The sequence below is a fragment of the Halichoerus grypus genome, chromosome 1, assembly GCF_964656455.1.
Source record: "Halichoerus grypus chromosome 1, mHalGry1.hap1.1, whole genome shotgun sequence".
Classification (NCBI taxonomy): domain Eukaryota; kingdom Metazoa; phylum Chordata; class Mammalia; order Carnivora; family Phocidae; genus Halichoerus; species Halichoerus grypus.
In genome coordinates this window covers 163,136,685-163,157,554 of record NC_135712.1, presented here as the reverse complement: position 1 = coordinate 163,157,554, position 20,870 = coordinate 163,136,685, and the positions used below count along the sequence as shown (strand labels likewise).

The 20,870-nt window shown below is 38.8% G+C and overlaps 1 protein-coding gene across 3 annotated transcripts in view; it reads right to left on the bottom strand.

Moving 5' to 3' along the window:
* NR2C2 (nuclear receptor subfamily 2 group C member 2) overlaps positions 1-20,870 on the bottom strand; it is a 98,471-nt gene that overhangs the window by 39,492 nt on the left and 38,109 nt on the right. For all 3 annotated transcript variants that reach the window (XR_004911275.2, XM_036073637.2, XM_036073639.2), the window contains one exon: positions 8,367-8,477. Coding sequence is in view for 2 of the 3 variants with exons in the window: in XM_036073637.2 (XP_035929530.1) it covers positions 8,367-8,477 (111 nt within the window). In the remaining variant the exon portion in view is untranslated. The remainder of the gene's footprint in view (positions 1-8,366; positions 8,478-20,870) is intronic.

Here is a 20,870-nt window from a genome sequence, read left to right as displayed (position 1 = left end):
ATTTAGCAGTCTGGCAGAGAAGGTGCAGCAAAGAACTACAGCCAATACTATAAAAGTTAGTCCAGAATAATTTCCTATTTTATATATTTCCTATTTTTATAAATTATTTCCTGTAAGCTTTCCAAATATTATTCTTCCTATTAAACAGATACTTAGCTGGTTGACTGATCTTGGATATTTCAGAGCAGTGGTTCTAGAAAAGCCTAATATTTTAATATATGTATTTATACTTGGATCATAAAGTACATTTAATGTAAAAGATAATCATAATAAAATTAGACATAATTTTCAAAAAGCCTATTGGTTGAAAAGTAAAGGGGGATAGAGTTATGGTGAAAGATAGGTAAAAAAGTACTTTCTTATTTATGATTATATAAAATTTAAGTATCAGCTTAAATACTCAAAAACAGTAATTTTTGTTATTACATATTTATGGATGAATAAGTAACAGACATGCAAAACTTATACAGCAGTGATATTTCACCTAGAGAACTAAAAAAGATTAAACAGTATATACATCATAATATATAGTTAAGTATGAAGGGAAATGGGCACCCTCATACTGGGCTGGTGGGAATATAAATTGGCACAACCTCTTTGGAAGGCAGTCTGTCAGTGACTGTCAAAATTATACATGGACAACTCAGCTAACATCATACGCAAAGGTGAAAAGCTGAAAGCTTTTCCTCCAATATCAGGAATAAAACAAAGATGCCTACTGTTGGTGCTTTTATTCAACAAAGTACTGGAAGTCCTAGCCAGCGCAATTAGCCAAGAAAAATAAGAAAAAGGCATTCAAATTGAAAAGGAAGAGGTAAAACTGTCAATATTTGCAGATGCCATGATATTATGCATAGAAAATCATAAACACAAGGGGCCCCTGGGTGGCTCAGTCAGTTAAGCCTCTGACACTTGATCTCAGGGTTGTGAGTTCAAGCCCAGCATGGAGCCTACAGAAAGAAAAGAGAAAAAAAAGAAAAGAGAAGAGAAGAGAAAAGAATAAAATACCTAGGAATAAATTTAACCAAGAAGGTAAAAGATGTGCACACTGAAAACTGTAAGACATTAATAAAAGAAACTGAAAACACAAATAGAAAAATATTCTGTGCTCCTAAATTGGAAGAGTTAATACTGTCAAAATGTCTATACTACCCAAAGCAATCTACAGATTCGATGCAATTCCTATCAAAATTCCAATGGCATTTTTCATAGAACAAAGTGATCCTAAAATTTGTATGGAACCACAAAAGACAAATAGCCAAAGCAACCTTGAGAATAAAAGAACAAAGCTGGAAGCATCATGCTCCCTGATTTCAAACTATATTATAAAGCTATAGTAATCAAAACAGTATGGTACTGGCATAAAAACAGACAAGTAGATGAATGGCAAAGAAGAAAGAGCCCAGAAATAAACCCACACATATATGGGTCAATTAATTTATGACAAAGGAGCCAAGAATATACCACGGGGAAAGGACAGCCTCTTCAATAAGTGAATGATACTGGGAAAACTGGACAGCCACGTGCAGAAGAATGAAACGGGACCACTATTTTACACCATATACAAAGATCAACTCAAAATCAAAGGAAGACTTGGGGCGCCTGGGTGCTCAGTTTGTTAAGTGTCTGTCTCTTGTTTTCGGCTCAGGTCATGATCTCAGGGTTGTGAGACTGAGCCCCAGCCGGGCTCCCTGCTCACTCAGCACAGAGTCTGAGTGGCATTCTCTCTCTCCCTCTCCCTCTATGCACCCCCCCGCCATTCTCTCAAATAAATAGTCTTTTTTTTTTTTTTAAAGATTTTATTTATTTATCTGAGAGAGAGAATGGGAGACAGAGAGCATGAGAGGGGGAGGATCAGAGGGAGAAGCAGACTCCCCGCTGAGCAGGGAGCCCGATGTGGGACTTGATCCCGGGACTCCAGGATCATGACCTGAGCCGAAGGCAGTCGCTTAACCAACTGAGCCACCCAGGCGCCCCTCAAATAAATAAAGTCTTAAAAAAAAAAATCAAGACTTGATTTTAAGACCCGAAACCATAAAACTCCTATAAGAAAACATAAAAAGATGGTAAACTTGACATCAGTTTTGGTACCAAAAGCAAAATTAAACAAGTGAAACTATATGAAACTAAAAAGCTTCTGCACAGCAAAGTTTTCAAAACCATAAACAAAATGGAAAGACAACCTACTGAATGGGAGAAAATACCTGTAAATTATATATCTGTTAAGGGGTTAATAACCAAGTTATATAAAAAACTCAAACACCTCAACAGCAAAAAACAAACTGATTAAAAAATGGGCACAGGAACTGAATAGATATTTTCCAAAAGAAGACAGAAAGTTGGCCAACAAGTACTGAAAAGATGCTCAACATCACTAATCATCGGGGAAATGCAAATCAAAACCACAATGAGATACCACTTCACACCTGTCAGAATGGCTAGTATCAAATAATTATAAAAAAAGCAATAACAGTGTTGGCAAGGATGTGGAGAGAAAGGAGCCCTCATGCACAGTTGGTAGGAATATAAATTGGTGCAGCCACTACGGAAAACAGTGGCTTTAATTTTTTAAAAAATTAAAAATAGAACTATCATATAATCCAGCAATTCCACTTCTGGGTATTTATCCAAGGAAAACAAAAGCACTAGCTCAAAAAGATATATGCACCTTAATGTTCATTGCAACATTATTTACAACTGCCAACATATGGAAACAACCTAAGTGTCTATAGATGGATGAGTGGATAAAGAAAATGTATGTATGTATGTATGTGTGTGTGTATTTATTTATATAGAGTATTATACAGCCATAAAAAAGAATGCAATTTTGCCATCTGCGACAACACAGACAGACCTTGAGAGCAGTATGCTAACTGAAATAAAGACAAAGACAAATACTATATGATCTCACTTACATGTGGAATCTTAAAAAAAAAAAAATGAGCTCATAGATACAGAGCATAGATTGGTGGCTCCCTGAAGTGGGGAGGTTGGGAGGGGGGTCAAAGTGGGCAAAGGAGGTCAAAAGGTACATATTTCCAGTTATAAAATAAATGTCATGGGGATGCAATATATAGTACAGTGACTACAGTTAATAATACTGTGTGGCATACTAGAGAGTTGCTAAGAGAATAAATCTTAAAAGTTTTTAGTATGAGAAAAAAAATGTCTAACCACGTATGGTGATGAATGGTAACCAGACTCACTGTGATCATTTCACAATATAAACAAATATCAAACTATTACATTGGGGTGCCTGGGTGGCTCAGTCGGTTGGGCGTCTGCCTTCTGCTAGGGTCGTGATCCCAGCGTCCTGGGATCAAGTCCCACTCGGGCTCCCTGCTCAGCAGGGAGTCTGCTTCTCCCTCTCCCTCTGTCCCTCCGCCCCCATGCGCTCTCTCTCTCGTGCACACACTCTCTCAAATAAATAAAATCTTTTTAAAAAATCATGATGTTGTGGGCGCCTGGGTGGCTCAGTTGGTTAAGCGACTGCCTTCGGCTCAGGTCATGATCCTGGAGTCCCGGGATCGAGTCCCACATCAGGCTCCCTGCTCAGCAGGGAGTCTGCTCCTTCCTCTCATGCTCTCTGTCTCTCATTCTCTCTCTCGCAAATAAATACAATCTTAAAAAAAAAAAAAAAAAAAAAAAAAAAAATCATGATGTTGTATACCTGAAGCTAATATGATGTGATAGGTCAATTACACCTCAATAAACAAAAAATTACACATGGATACCTCCTTTCTCCCAGCAATCCTAGTTTGAAGAACTGATTCTACAGATGTGCTAAATTAAACAGGTAAAAGGTATTCACTGCAGCATCCATGGGGTATCAAAGTTGCCACTCAAGAGAAAGAAGGAGTTATTTCTACCACATAGGAACCACCTCTAAGAGATGTTAAGACAAAAGAGTAAGGTGTAGCACAGTCTAGAAAAATGTCTACATGCATGAAAAATATGCTGTACATATTTACACATGTGTTTTTAGTCTATATGTACAGCCTGTCTCTGAAAAAACAAGCAAGCAATATGGTAATAGTGGCTACCTCCTGGGAGAGACCTGGGTGACTTGGGGAAGAGGAGGAAGGGAGATGCATCATTTACTCTGTACCCTGTTTGGTGTGGTGTGATTTTTTACAGCAATGAGTACCTGAGGGGGGCCGAGAACTTCAGAGCAAGAAAGGAAACGTCAGATGGCTGAGAACATGGAAAGGACAGAAAAGTACTGACATTCAAGAAGGGATGTGCAGGAATAAAGAGCTAGTAGAAGAGAGAAATAGGGAAGGAGGTGCTTTAAGAGCACAAGTAAAGATCTCAAACTCTTAAAAAATATATAATAGCAGAAGTCCTTCCTAGTAAAATGTGAAACTTCAATATATAAAGTAGATAAAACAAGTATTTTATCATATATTTTATAAGCTCAAATTCAAACATTTCTTTAGGTCAAACACTGAATATAATGATGCTCTCAAAACATAAACTTGAAATGGGGAGTACAGAGGAGTATCTCAGGAAAACCTTAAAATACACAGAAATGGCAAGAGAAGCTTTATACCAAGGTCCGCTCCAAACAATGAACATGGCAGTACACGTGAGCACACCAGTGATCTCCAGCATGTCAAATTTGGTATATGACATGTTCAAGTGTGTTTTTCTTTTAATCTATCTTGATTGCTTTAAAAACTGGATTATATATTTCAAAAAAAAATTTGAACCTAATGTTTATGTCATGTGGGAAGCAATAAAGACAAAATTTGCAAACCACTGGCCTGGAAACACTGCACTATGATGAAAACCTATGAGATTTATTGAGAAGCTACCTGTGATTGGATGGGTTCAATTAAGCCTCATTCTCAGACAAGTGGGTGCTCTTCTATGGCTCTTCTTATCTCCCTATCTCCTTCCACAGCTCCCACCCTAGACCTCTGTATCCCCATAACAATGGCTCTCAACTCCAGCCACAAGGCTACTTCCTCCAGCCTTCCCACTTGGCCCCAAAGCCCTTTGCTGCCATTATGATGACAAGATACTGATAGACACAAGTCTATGTTCTAGATCACTCAGTGCAGGCCTGCAAAACTAGGTATGTTGGTCTTGCGCTGACTGCCACATTATCGTTATTAAAAACAGTAACACAAATCCTGGAATGAGAGAAAACAGCTATAAAGGACTTAACTATGACAACTGATGACATTTTAGAATATGAACTATGGATTAGATAATGGCATGTTTCAATATTAAATTCCCTGATTTTTGATAACTGTATTGTGATAATATAAGAAAATGTCATTATTCTTAAGAAGAACCATGAGAGATGACGGACTCTGAAAAACAAACTGAGGGTTCTAGAGGGGAGGGGGGTGGGAGGATGGGTTAGCCTGGTGATGGGTATTGAGGAGGGCACGTTCTGCATGGAGCACTGGGTTATGCACAAACAATGAATCATGGAACACTATATCTAAAACTAATGATGTAATGTATGGGGATTAACATAACAATAAAAAAAATAAAAAAAAAGAAAATGTCATTTCTTAGAAAATACATACTGAAATACTTAGGGCAAAGAGGTAGTGCTATCTCTATTCTCAAAATGATTCAGAAAAAATATACGTACATTCACTTAGAATGTTAACAGCAAACAACTGGTGAATCTGGGTAGATGTACAGGATTTCCATGTACCATTTTCTGTAAGTTTGAAATTATATAAAAATAAAACTTAAAAAAATTATAACTCTGTCGCTAAACATTGGTATTTGCTTCCTGTAAGTTTGCAAGCATTTAATCCTTTCAAAATTCTATTAAATAGGTATTATTATTGTTGTCATTTTATAGCTATAGAGGTTACAGAAACTTTCTACAGAGTCACATAGCTGAGTGGAGACAAGATTTGATCCTAAGTCTGTTCCATTCAGAGCCAAAGCTCCTAAATGTCACCTAGCCCTATCCTATCACCCTTACTGTATAATCTTTCCCTCCCAACTTTATCACAGAAGCCACCATTTGGGTTCTAAGCATTGTTATTCATGAAAACATCATAGCACTTATTCTCTTCCCAGGCCTTAGGGCTTTGGAGATTATCACTGAAGTCAGGGCTAGAAATGAAAACTCACTGAAGCCATCACCATCAACAAAGAACCAAAAAATCATCCTATAACCTTCATTTTCCTTAAAAACAAAAACAAAACAAACAAAAAAACAAACCAAACCTTGAAATACAGTCAATTCAGCTGCACTCAGGGTATGTCCAATTTTTTTTTGTTTTTTTTTTTTTAAAGATTTTTATTTATTTATTTAACAGAGATAGAGAGCACAAGTAGGCAGAGCGGCAGACAGAGGGAGAGGGAGAAGCAGGCTCTCTGCCGAGCAGGGAGCCCGATGCGGGGCTCGATCCCAGGACCCTGGGATCATGACCTGAGCTGAAGGCATCCGCTTAACTGACTGAGCCACTCAGGTGCCCAGGGTATGTCCAATTTTATTGACAGTTCACAATGAAAAGATTTCAACATTTACTATATATAAAGCTCATGCCAAAGGGTTATCTTCCCCAGAGAGACTAAAAGCTCAACACCAAGCATCTATTCTACAAGACTTCTGTTCAAGGGACCTTACTGCATTGCATTCCAGCCAGGACAACAGTGTCACCATGGGCCAAGCACCATGGCATGGGGATAGCCCACTGTAAGGAATGGGATGCTAGAATGGCCCTTAGGAAAAGAGAGATTCTTCTCATACCAAAATAGGGGGAAAGGTGTACTCTCTTGATATATACATTAGCTACTGACAGTCTCCTGGAGAACTTTCTATGTTCTCATCTGCCCTCAGATGGTTGTGAGCCCATGATGTATAGGCCATGATTAAATGAAGTTAGCTCCTTTCCCAGAGTTGGGAGAGTTATGTAGGCAGAATCCTAACACATACTCCACAAAATTATAAAGGACCCATTTTTAAGTCGTAATGATCAAATAAGAACAAAATAAAAGAGAAAAAATAATTTAGCTATAGAGTTCTTAATTCTGAGGAACAGTAAAACCTTGTTAATGCTGGGCCCATTACTTCTGAATTTCCAAACACTCAGCTATGTGTTTCCTACTGGTGTGAAGTTAAAATGACTTACTTATATGAGCTTCAGTGTTTATGATAAAATATTACACAATACAGACATAATGGGAATATAATCTTTAACTTCTTTCATTAAATAAAATGAACACTTCTATGTTTAGTTTATAATAGGTTAGTCCATGGGCGCCTGGGTGGCTCAGTTGGTTAAGCCACTGCCTTCCGCTCAGGTCATGATCCTGGAGTCCCGGGATCGAGTCCCACATCAGGCTCCCTGCTCAGCGGGGGGTCTGCTTCTCCCTCTGACCCTCCCCCTTCTCATGCTCTCTCTCTCTCATTCTCTCTCTCAAATAAATAAATAAAATCTTAAAAAAAAAAAGTAGGTTAGTCCAAAAAATCACTTTTAAGAGTAGGTAAACATTATAGAAATTATCTAGTTACGATATCATCCTGTTCACTTATACCAAGCGTGGAATAAACTGTAAATGAAGCAATCCTTTTACTTATTCACTCAAATTACCTGTCCACCCTGGTATTCTCTCAAACTCGTGTTATGTAACTAATATTTTTTCTGCCATTCATCTTTTTTCATGTTTTTTTGTTGTTGTTGTTTAGCCTTTTGATTCAGCTTGTTGAGGTAACTTTGAATCTTTAATCTGTGTGTCATCAACATATTATCCCTTCCTCCCAAGTTGTTGACAGTGACTTCAATACACACATCTTCTCAGAGCCCTGGGAAGACTAAACCTATAATAAGTGAATACCAATTAGTTAATAACAATAATACTAGCAATAATTATTGCATATAATTAGTACATACTGAACCATTAGTATGTACCAATCACTGTTCTATGCACTTTACAAGCAATATCCCATTGATTCCTCAAAATAACCTTATGAGGTTTATATACATTTTCTAAATGAAAAAAACTGAGGCACTGAAAAGTTAATTTTTAAGGTCGAAATAGCTAAAAAGTGGGGCACTGAATCTGACTTCAAGTGGGGGCCCATACACTTAACTACGAGGACATACTGCCTCTCAATTTGGAAGCATTTAAGTAATTAAATGGTACACTGATCCCAATAGTTTCAAACAATAGTTTAAACTTTTGCATAAAAAGTAAGCTAGTTCAATCAATGTAAACTTTTTCTTTTTTCTTTTTTAAAGAATAAATGAGGTTGTATTGTACTTGATGCCCAAGAAGCACAACTCCTTAGTGAAATCCTGAGGTAGGTTTGTTCTGCAAAGGATTCAGAAGACAGGACTACCTTTGGGCAGGTGGCTGGAACCAAGTGGGATTGGTGCAGGTACCTGAATTCGCTGAGGTGAAGCTACCGCAGAGTCGGTGGAGATTATCTGGATGCGCGGGGAGGGGCTGGTCATCCCTGGAGATTCCGGCCGAGAGGTCTGTGTCCGTGGTACCTGTGGGGGAGAAGTGGGCTGGATCACAATGGAGCTCAGAAAAATGCCCAGTGGTAGCTGGGGACCATGCCTCTTGCTTTCACTGTGGCTTTGAGTAATAAACTTGAGTAGTTCTGGTGTTTGCACCCAGAATGACAAAGGAACTAATGAGATAATGCCACAGGATGGCTGTAAGAAAATACAATCTTAAAAGAGCTATTTCTAATGCTGAAAATGCAAAAACAAATAACCCCCCCATAAAACAAAAAAATTCCCACAAAAAACACAGAGGAATTTCAAATCTGCTCTATACAACTTTAAATAAATAGCTACTAGAGTAACTTTTTAGAAATGATCTTTGAATGTTTTCACTGTCTCCAAAACCAGCTGTAAAACACTCCTTTAAGATGATAGTTTCCAGAAGAAAGGCTCTCATAACACCATAAAGGATGGCAAAAAGAACCAGCACTACACTGAAAAACTACTTGTGAAAGAGTCCTGGTAATCCCCCAGTCCCACTGGGATGGGGCTGGGAAAAGCCCATCAATTATACAAAGGTCTGGAATTTAGTCAATACCCACCAAAGGCAAGGTTCAAGGTCCTGAGTGGTCATCTGGGCACCTGAAGTAGGCAGTTATTACTTTTCCTTGAATAAAAGTATATCATGGGGCACCTGGGTGGCTCCACTGGTTAAGCGACTGACTCTTGATTTCGGCTCAGGTCATGATCTCAGGGTCATGAGATCAATCCCCACGTCAGCTCCACACTGGGCATTGAGCCTGCTTAAGATTCTCTCTTAAGGGGCGCGTGGGTGGCTCAGTCGGTTAAGTGCCTTCAGTTCAGGTCATGATCCCAGGGTCCTGGGATCAAACTCCATGCAGGGCTACCTGCTCAGCGGGGAGCCTGCTTCTCCCTCTCCCTGCTCATGCTATCTCTGTCACTATCTCTGTCTCTTTCCCTCTCTCAAATAAATAAATAAAATCTTAAAAAAAAAAAAAGATTCTCTCTTAAGAGATTCACCCTCTCCCTCTGCCCCTCCCCCTGTTCGCATGTGCTCGCTCTCGTAAAAAAAAAAAAAAAGAAAAAAGTATATCATGAACCATGCTTTATAAGCTCTTCCAAAAAACAGGTGGGGGAACACTTCTCAATTCATTCTATGTAACCAAAACTAGGCAAAGACATCACAAGAAAACTACAGAAGACCAATATTCCTTACGAATATAGGTGCAACAATCCTCAATAAAACATTAGCCAACTGAATCCAGAGGCATATAAAAAATTATACACCATGAGGGCACCTGGGAGGCTCAGTTGGTTAAGCAGCTGCCTTCGGCTCAGGTCATGAACTCGGAGTCCTGGGATGGAGGCCTGCATTGGCCTCCCTGCTCACCAGGGAGTCTCTTTCTCCCTATCCTTCTGCCCCTCTCCCTCCTCTCATGCGCGCATGCTCTCTAATAAATAAAATCTTAAAAAAAAATTATACACCATGATCACGTGGGATTTACCACAGAAATACAAGGCTGGCTCACCATATGTATGTAATGTAATCTGCTGTATTAATAGAGGATAAAAGCCTCAACATCTCAATTGACATAGAAAAACCATTTGACAAAATCCAACACCATTTCACAAAAAAAACCATTCAACTAACTAGAAACAAAGTTCTCAATCTGGGGCACCTGGGTGGCTCAGTTGGTTAAGCATCTGCCTTTGGCTCAGCTCATGATCTTAGGTCCTGGGATCCAGTCCAATGTTGGGCTCCCTGCTCAGTGGGGAGCCTGCTTCTCCCTCTCCCTCTGCCCCTCCCCCCGCTCATGCATACACTCTCTCTCTCTCAAGTAAATAAATAAAATAAAGAGTTCTCAATTGGATAAAGAGTATCTATAAAATACAGCTAACACAATACTTAATGGTAAAAGACTGATAGTTTTCTTTAAAAAATTTATTTATTTATTTGAGAGAGAGAGCATGTGCAAGAGTGGGGTGGGGTGAAGGGGGGTTGGGAGGAGGGGCTGAGGGAGAGAGAGAATCTTAAGCAGGCTCCATACCCAGCACAGAACTCTCACGGGGCTTGATCTCATGACCCCGAGATCATGACATGAGCCAAAACCAAGAGTTAGTTGCTTAACTGATTTGAGTCACCCAGGCACCCCAAGACTGCAAGGTTTCTAATTAAGGTCAGAAACCAAAGATTCCCCCCTCCCTGCCAAAAAAGTCTGTTAGAAAAAATAAATTCAGCAAAGCAGCAGGATACTAAGTCAACACAAAAAATCAGTAGCATTTCTATACAAAATGAACAATCTGGAAAGGAAATTACAAAAAAAAAAAAATTCCATTGTGATAGCATCAAAAAGAATCAATTACTTAGCAATTAAGTTAACCAAAGAGGTAAAAAAGACCTGTATAATAAAATCTATAAAACATTGCTAAAAGAAATTAAAGATATAAGTAAATGGAAACATATTCTGTGTTCATGGACTGAAAGACTTAATATTGCTAAGATGTCAATACTACAAAGTGATCTACAGATTTAATGCAACCCCTGTCAAAATCCCAGTGTTTTTTGCAGAAACAGAAAATCCATCCCAAAATTCGTATGGAATCTCAAGGGACCCTAAACAGATAGCCAAAACTACCTTGAAAAAGAACAAAGCTGGAGAACTCACACTTCCTGATTTTGCTACAAAGTGAAAATAATCAAAACAGTGTGATACTGGTATAAAGACAGACATAAAGACCAAAGGAACAGACTAGAGATCCCAGAAATAAAACCTGGCATATAATGGTTAAATGATTTTTGATAGAGGTGTCAAGATCATTTGGTGGGGGAAAGGACAGTCTTTTCAACAACTGGTGCTGGAAAAACTGGCTATCCACATGCAAAAGAATGAAGTTGTACCTTTATCTAACACCATATACAAAAATTAACTCAAAATGGATCAAAAATCTAAATTTAAGACCTAAAACTACAATATCCAGAATATACAAAGAACTCCTAAAATCCAACAACATAAAAAACCTAACCCAAATAAAAAATGAATAAAGGACTTGAATAGACATTTCTCCACAGAAGATACAAAACAGCCAATAAGCACATGAAAAGCCATTCAACATCACTACTAATCATTAGGGAAATAAAAACCAAAACTACATCAAAATGCCATCTCATGCATACTAGGATGGCTACTATCCAAAAAACCAGAAAATAACAAATGTTGATGAGGATGTGAAGAAACTGGAACTCTCATGCACTGCTGGCAGGAATAGAATGGTACAGCCTCTTTGGAAAACAGTCTCACCAATCTTCAAAAGTTAAACACAGAGTTGTCATATGAACCAACAGTTTCACTCCTAGGTATATACTCAAGAGAAAAGCAAACACATGTCCACACAAAAATTTGTATAGTAATGTTCAGCATTATTCAAAACAGCTCAAAAGTAGAAACCACCCAAATGACTATCAACTGATGAATGGATTAAAAAAAAAAAGTGGTATATCCATGCTATGGAATATTATTTAGTAATAAAAAGGAATGAAGTACTGATACATGCTACAACATGGATGAAATCAGTCATAAAAAACCACATATTATATGATTCCATTCATATAAAATGTAATAGGCAAATCCATAGCTAAAGAAAGTAAATTAGTGGTTCCCAGGACTGAGGGGATGGGGGAAGGTGGAATAACTGCTAATAGGCATGGAGTTTCTTTGGGGGATGATGAAAATGTTCTGGAATTAGTGGTGTTGGCTGTTCAACACTGCAAATGTATCAAATACGTATCTTTTTTTTTTTTTTAAGTAGGCTCCATGCCCAGTGTGGGGCTTGAACTCACAACCCTGAGATCAAGAGTCACATGCTCTACCAACTGAACCAGCCAGGTGCCCCAAAACTATATACTTTTAAAGGGTGAATTTTATGGTAAGTGAAACAGATCTCAGTTTTATAAAGCACATCACAATTGATTAATTGTTGGGGGTAGTTATGAAAAGCTTTTTTCTTTCACAGCATTAATTTAACCAACCAAAAAGATTACATTATAAAGACAACAGAATACAATATTCTCATAGTGATATTCAGTTTACAAAATGCTTCATGTAAATTAGGTCTGAGCTAAGATATAGGCAGGAAAGGCAAATCCTGCAAAATACATCTCCCAGTATCCATGTACACATATTTGCTAGCTCTGTTTATTTGTAATTATGAAGAAAAGACTGGCCAGTCACTTTATCAGAGCACATTCATTAAATCCTTCTTTAGTAATGAACATTTAGAATTTTGTTTGAATCTATTATTACCCTGCAAGTTAATTCTACCAATTTCAGATATATGGAATTCTTAACTGATAGAATAATATGCTAACTTTCTGATTTAGATACTCACTTTATCTGTAAGATATTTTAAAGCAATCAACATTATATGAGTACCACAGGCTATGGAATCAGATAGACCCGGGCTCTGAAATATGTACTGTCATCCTGAGCAAGTGACTTAAACCCTCTAAACTTCAATTTCCTCAAATTTAACATGGACATATTGTGACTACTTTATGAGACTGATGTGAGGGTTATTGAATATGTTAAGTATTAATTCCATTCAATACATAGTAACTATCAATACTACCACAAGCTTCCTGAAAATTTTTCTAGAACCTGAGTTATAAACTGTGTATAAATATTGTTGTTACATGTGATAAAAGTGTAATAGTGAAGCTCTCCTTGGATAGAAAATTCTTTTTTCTTCTTACTATAAAAAAATATAAGGGGCACTGGGATGGCTCAGTAGGTTAAGCATCCAACTTGTGATTTCGACTCAAGTCATGATCTCAGGGTCATGGGATTGGGCCCCGCATCAGGCTCCATGCTTGGTGGGGAATCTGCTTGAGATTCTCTCCCTCCGTCCCTCCCCCAACTCATGCTTGTGCTCTCTTTCAAATAAATAAACCTTTAAAAAAAAAAAAAAAATTCAACCCTACCTCACATCATATCCAAAAATTAGAAAACATAGGTGTAGAGTTTCTTAACCTTGGATTAGGCAATAATTTCTTACTATTACACTTAAAACACAATAAACAAAAGAAAAATACACAAAATGGTCTTTGTCAAAATTAAAAACTTTTGTGCTTCAAAGGACACTATATAGAAAGTGAAAAGTAACCCACAGAATAGGAGAAAATATTTGCAAATCATATATCTTAAGGGATTTGTATCAAGAATATATAAAAAACCCTTATAATCAATAATACCAAGAAACAATTTAGAAATGGGCATATGGAGTCAAACAAACATTTCTCCAAAGAAAATATTCAAATGACCAATAAGCCCATGAAAACTGTTCAATATCATTAGTCATTAGGGAAATGCAAAATCAAAACCACGTTAAGATACCACTTCCCACCCCTTAGGATGGTTATAATAAAAAACAAAGATAACAAGAGTTGGCAAGGATGTGCAGAAACTGGAATTCTCATACACTGCTGGGGAGAATACAGAATGGTATGGACACTTTGGAAATAAGTATCAGTTCTGCAAAAGGTTAAACATAAGAGTTGCCATACTATTTAGCAATTCTACTTCTAGGTATATACACCAGAGAAATAAAAACATCTGTCTACACAAAAATTTGTACATAAATGTTCATAGCAGCATTATTCATAATAGTAAAAAAATGCAAACAACCCAATGCCCATCAAGTGATAAATAAAATGTGGTATATACATACAATGAACATTATCCAGCCATAAAAAGGAATGAAATGGGACACCTGGGTGGCTCAGTTGGTTAAGTGTCTGCCTTTGGCTCAGGTCATGATCCCAGGGTCGTGGGATCGAGCCCCACATTGGGCTCCTTGCTCATTGGGGAGCCTGCTTCTCCCTCTGCCTGCCACTCCCCCTGCTTGTGCTCTCTCACTACCAGCCCTCCCACAAATAAATAAATAAAATCTTTAAAAAAAAAAAAAAAAAGGAATGAAGTACTGACTCAAGCTATATTGTGGATGAACCTTGAAAACATGCTGAGAGGCCAGACATAAAAAGGCCACAGATTGTCTGATTTCATTTATATGAAATGTCCAGAATAGGCAAGTTAAAAAAAACAAAACAAAAAAAACCCCAAACAACCCCGAAAGTAAACAGTGGTTGCCTATGGCTGGGGAATAAGGAAATTGGGGGTAGGTGGGTGACGCCCAAAAGGTGTAAGAGTTTCTTTTTTGTGATAATGAAAAACGTTCCGCAACTAGATAGTGGTGATGGCTACACAACCTTATGAATATAATAAAAGCCACAGAATTATATACTTTAGGTAATTGTATGATACGTGAATTATATCTTAATAGAGCTCTTAAAATTTTTTTAAAATGAATGAAATCAACAAATAGAAAATTATTTAAGGAGTCAGGATAAAGGTCACCTTTAGGGAAGAGGGTACGGGCAGTAATTGGAAGGAGGAAGGAAATTCTATTCCGCCTTTTTTTTTTAAAAATGATCTCTATGCCCAACGTGGGGCTTGAACTCATGAGCCAGCCAGGTACCGCTCTATTCTGCTCTTAACCTGAGTAGTGTTTACATGGACATGTCCTCTGTGTGATAATTCACTGTGTCACACACTTAGGAACTGTGAACTTATGTACATTACAATAAAGTTTATTTAAAAGAGTAACAGTATTAAGAAGTATTTCATAGGGTCTCAAAGAAGCTTTCTATGTCAGTAAGCCGAAAAAGACTGTTGTCTATGCTTCACTTGAACCTGCTCTGCATTAACCCTCTGCTACCCTAGAGCTTGCTGCATGCTGGGTGTGCAGAGCAATCAAAAGTGGTTCTGCCTTAGAGCATCTGTTGGGGAAGACAGACGGCTGTAGTGGAAGCAGCACAGATTGGGTGCTAAGACTGCTTTTTGCCAGCTTCTGTGTGAGCTACAGTTTAAACTCTCTAGACTCTGGTTCCCTCACCTGTTCAAGGATATGCTTGCAAATTTTATGATTCCTTTTGTATGAGAAGCCCAAGGGCCTCTACAAATTTGCCTGAGAGGGGTATAGGTCATGTTGGCAATGGGCTCCCAATAGCTCAGTAACAAATTTAGATTAGATGAACAACCCAAAATATCCCTTGAATTTAGCAGAGGAGTGCTTAACTCTGGAGGTGACAGGTTAGTGGGAAAATATTTAGGATCTCCCCCCCACCCCGTGACCTTTAGAGAGAAGGTGTGTTCTAAGTTTGATATGATCTGGCTTGAAGGCAAAGTGATGCCACAATGGGACTGCTCGGAAATTCTTGCAGCTGTATGAATTTAGAGCCTGGCATTATAAGTACACATTTAGGTGAGGAATCTACTTTTTTTCCAGAAGCATATCGCTGAATATCATTTAGCACAGTGATAAAAAGCCAATTTGGTAATAGGACATAAAAACACAGATGCAAATTAGCGGGAGCATCTCCTTTCCATCCTTTCTTGCCTACCTTTTCAGTACCTGGTGTCAGTCTAGGCCTTAGCCTACTTTCTACTCCTTCAATCCGCTCAAGTTGCAAAGGACAGGATCATTAGTTCATACTGAGGTATAAAACGCCTGGCAACACCCAGATGCGCCTTATACCCTGGCCAGAACACTTACATTTTAAAAGGAAAATGGCTAGTCCAAAGGACTCAAACCATAAGCAAGGAGGATGTGAAAGTATGTTTGGACATAGACCTTCCAGGGCATGGTCTCTGACTCACACTTAAAGGGTAAAATCAGCGGTTCTGCTTTGCATCTTTTCTAAAGTAAACCGTGTTAAGCGTCTGCCTTCAGCTCAGGTCATGATTCCAGGGTCCTGGGATAGAGCCCCGTGTCGGGCTTCCTGCTCAGCAGGAAGCCTGCTTCTCCCTCTCCCTGCCGCTCCCCCCTGCTTGTGCATGTGCTCACTCTCTCTGTCAAATAAATAAATAAAATCTTAAAAAAAAAAAAAAAGTTAACCATGCTCGCCCGACACACAAACGTTTACTGTCTAAAGAATTTAATAAAAGCCCTGCTCCTCAGGCCAGCCTTTCCTGATTCCTCAAGTTGATATACAGGTCCTGTTCTGGGTGCTCGGAGTTCCTCTATCTTAGCAGGTGCTCCTCCACAAGGCACCCACTGTAACTGCTTGGTTATGTCTACCTCACAGGGCAGTATGAAACATTTCCTATTTCTCCTTTTACTCCCAAGGCCAGGTTCATTTTAGGGCCACAAAGATTGCTTGGTGAATAAACATTTATTAATTTCAGGAATGAGTAAGAAGTCTGTTCTACAGTCCTTGATCCTGGGACTCTGCTTACACCTTTTCTTCTCTTATTCTACTCTCATGCGTCTGCTAATCAGACACCCTGCAGGTACTGCACAACACCTGCTTTGACAGTTTATTACATAAACCCAAGGAGTACGGGCTTTCACTGACATACCTGCGTTTATGAGGCTGCTAGGTAAGTTCATACATTTACACCCTGGAGTGAGAACCTTCTCTATTCCATCATAAGATGACATTGCTTTGGCAGTTTTATAAGGAGAAAATTCTTAGGAAAAATTTCTGTGGTTTACATGCTAAAAGATGGACATCTAGGTTGAAGAGAAAGCCCACAGCATTGAGCTAAGGAGCAAATATTCAGAGTTCCTAAATCTATAATTTATTCTGAGTTTTGGCTGCAACATTCCCATGGGTTATTAATAGGGCAACCAAGTTCACACCCTGTGGGAAAAAAAGATCATGCAGACCTAATATGTTACAAATCTCAACCACGAACTTCCGACTTCTAAACATTTCCAGTGAAATAATGAACAATGTAAATACCTAAGTAGGGTAAAGGGTTTCAGCCATGGGATACCTTCAGTCTGAACTGAAATGCTCCACATCCTCCTTTTATTCTTATTTCAAAGGACCATTAAGTAATAAGTGTAGTGAAGGGTCAATGGGCAGAGTTAATCTCTCTTTGTTCTGCAACTTGCAGCATAGAGAGAAAAAGCCACAGGAGGCTGCCAGTCTTGAAAGTGCTCACCCCTTCCCTCATACAAAGGATTAGGACCTTACAATGCCACGGTGTTGTGTTCCTAAAAAATAATTTCTCCTGATGACTGGTAAGTTAGGCTCTTCTTTATACTGGAGTCAATGAAGGATTCAAACCTGAACATTACAAGTCAGCCTCATTTATATCAGAACTGACTATCCAGTTTTTAAATTTGCCAGTTGATAATATGTTTAAAAAGATAAAATCATAGCCCTATATTTCTTGGCACAAAAACAAAGATCCATACAGTCAACAATCACTAGCCACATTATGTAAAAACAATGAGGTGTTTACGAGCAACTCCCTGTTCATAAGCAGGTAAAACTGTTGAAAACAACAAACAAGTAGGCGGCTTTTGCCCCACCTGAACTTACCCAGCATACTCAAATACAAGTTCCTATGAAGACATAATTTGCTAGGTGCTATAAGCATAGCAACACACACTAAATTGAATTCCTTCAAAATACATAATAGGTGTCTAAATCCACTGCTATTTTACCAACTGCTCTAAAAACAAGTATCTATGAAATACACTGCATTACAAGGAGGCTTCTCCCAGAAACAGAATGAGAACAAAATTGCAGTCTTGTTTTTTTTAGGACACTTATACTTACCATGCCAATGGCTCCCTGCAGCTTTATTTACATTTTTCCTCATCAACCTCCCAGGCCAGAGAGCCCAACCCGAAGGGCCAAGGGTTGGTTGGGGGAAACCCAGGCATTTGCTTTCAAACTGTCAGTACAGATTCCATTCACCAAAACCAGGCAGAGCTGTTTAAAGATGCCCTCTCTATGACCCTGCTTGCTGAAGGTCAAGTACACTATCACTCCCTGTAACCATGGAAGCAAAATTGACATGTTCCTGCCCTTTCCCCAGCTGCTGAAGCAGTTTGTCTAATAATATGATTAATTGCTTCTAAGGAAGGTGTACTTTGCTTTACAAAGTTCTCCCTTCACCTAGATTGTTGCTTTTGCTAAATGCACCATCCTCCTCCCCCCATCCTCACTGGCTTCCCCTTAAAGACCACCCTTCCTGAACCAAGAGCTCCTGAGCATATTATCATGGAATCCAACCAACTCAAAACAGTTTTAAAACTAAAAAGAGTGGAGGGAAGATTTGGAGAATTCAGACACCGTGTTCTGCATATAGCATTTTGAACTTCACAGTACATCAAGACAACATTTTTTGAAGATACAGGGTCTTTGCAAGTTACTATTCTATTCAAAGGCAAGGCAACGTAACAATCTACATTACATACAAAACAACCATGAGAATAACAGCACTGGGCTCATTCAACAAATATTTTACTACACCCACCCAACATGTGCCAGGCATGTGAATTCAGGTTAGAGTTCTTGCCTCTGCAGCCTCCCATTCTGGCAGGAAGGTGAGCACATGTAGTCCTTGCAAATGAGGGCATAGTAACTGGCTGCTCAATGGCTTCAAGTCTCAGTCTCAGCCCTCCCCCAAGGCCATAGCCGAAAGGGAGCTCCTGAGATCACATTTGAGGTGGGGCTGTAACTAATACTCAGAGCACCTGTGTCTAAGCCAAACTGTAGCCTTCTGTTTGACATGGGACTCACTACCTGTTTTAATACCTACAGTTTGGCTGAGAGACAGGTGGTACCCCTGACTGGTAAAGAATGGATATATTTAACCTAAAGGTCAGAAGCAACTGAAATGTCTCAAACTAGGAGATGAGTTATGCTATGCTCCCTTGATACAATACTATGTAGCTATGAAAAATGTTGATCTTGCAGGCTATGTAGCAACCTGTGGAAAGGATATTTACATTTATTCTGTGAAATCACACTACTAAATTGTGTGCATGGTGTGATTACAACTGGATGACATGCATGTGAAAAAAAGACCAAAAAGTACATTTATTCAATAAATTTTTATTTTTATTTATTATTTTTTAAGATTTTGTTTATTTATTTGACAGAGACAGACACAGTGAGAGAGGGAACACAAGCAGTGGGAGTGAGAGAGGGAGAAGCAGGCTTCCTGCGGAGCATGGAGCCCGATGTGGGGCTCGATCCCAGGACCCTGGGATCATGACCTGAGCCGAAGGCAGACGCTTAACGACTGAGCCACCCAGGTGCCCCTCAATAAATTTTTAAAAAGATTTATTTATTTATTTGAGAGAGCTCGCATGCACATGATGGGGAGGGGCAGAGGGAGAGAGAGAGAATCCCAAGCAGACTCCCTGCTGAGCCTGGAGCCCGACCCAGGGCTCGATTTCATGACCCCGAGATATGACCTGAGACAAAATTCAGAGTCAGATGCTTAACTAACTGAGCCACCCAAGTGCCCAATAAAGAAATCTTAGTATTGAGTGCTTACTGTGTTCTACGCACTGGAAAGTGTTTTAAATACTGGAAAGACAACAGCAAATGAAACAAAGTTCCTGCCTTTCTGCACTTTACATTCTATTGTGACAAAGATGTATATATGTTTGTCAGATAATGATGAGCACTTTGGAGAAAAGTAACAGTAACAAGGATAAAGAGTGACAGAGGTAGAATGGTTATACAAGGAAGGGATAAAGTAGTAAAATGATAGAGATGTGTAAAATTGTAGAAATATGGCTTCCTTCTCTCCTTTTCAAATTTTCCAGAATGTTTTACCACTTTTATAATCAATTAAAAAAAACCTATTTCCAAAAAAGTTACCTTTTAAAACTAGCAAATATTGTTAGAATTTGGTATTATGAACGATCTTATTTTTCACCCCGTCTGAAATACTGAGTGTTCTCCGTACTTTTCTTCATTTTAAAAAGAAAAACTCCTTTTCTACCCATTCAAGAAAACCTTTTTTTCGTAAGATGATAATATAAAATTTTACTGTGAGAAAGAATTCTCCTTGCCTACTGAAGATATTTTAAAACTAGGCTATATTTCTGCAATCACAAATCAAAATAAACGGAATCATCCTGGTAGGCAGCTAGTTACAGGGGAAACTCATTTCACTTAGAAGGCTAGCTCCTGTCTGGGTGGCTTTGGACGAGTCCCTTAATTGTTCTAAGCCTTTGTTTACTCATTTGTAAAATTGACATTGATACCTCTTACTTCACAGGACAATGGGAGGATTAAAATGAGGCAATAAAGTACAATGCATTATATAAACACAGAGCATTCCTATTATAATTTCGGAGGAAATCAAATGCGTAGAGCTAAACCTATCACTCTGAGTAAGATGTTAATCTCCTCCTATAGCAGATGTTCATTGTTTGTTTACAGACAAAATGGTTTCATTTCTGGGGCGCCTGGGTGGCTCAGTCGCTGAGTGTCTGCCTTCCGCTCAGGTCGTGATCCTGGGGTCCTGGGATCAAGCCCCGCATCAGGCTCCCTGCTCGGCAGGAAGCCTGCTTCTCCCTCTCCCTCTCCCCCTGCTTGTG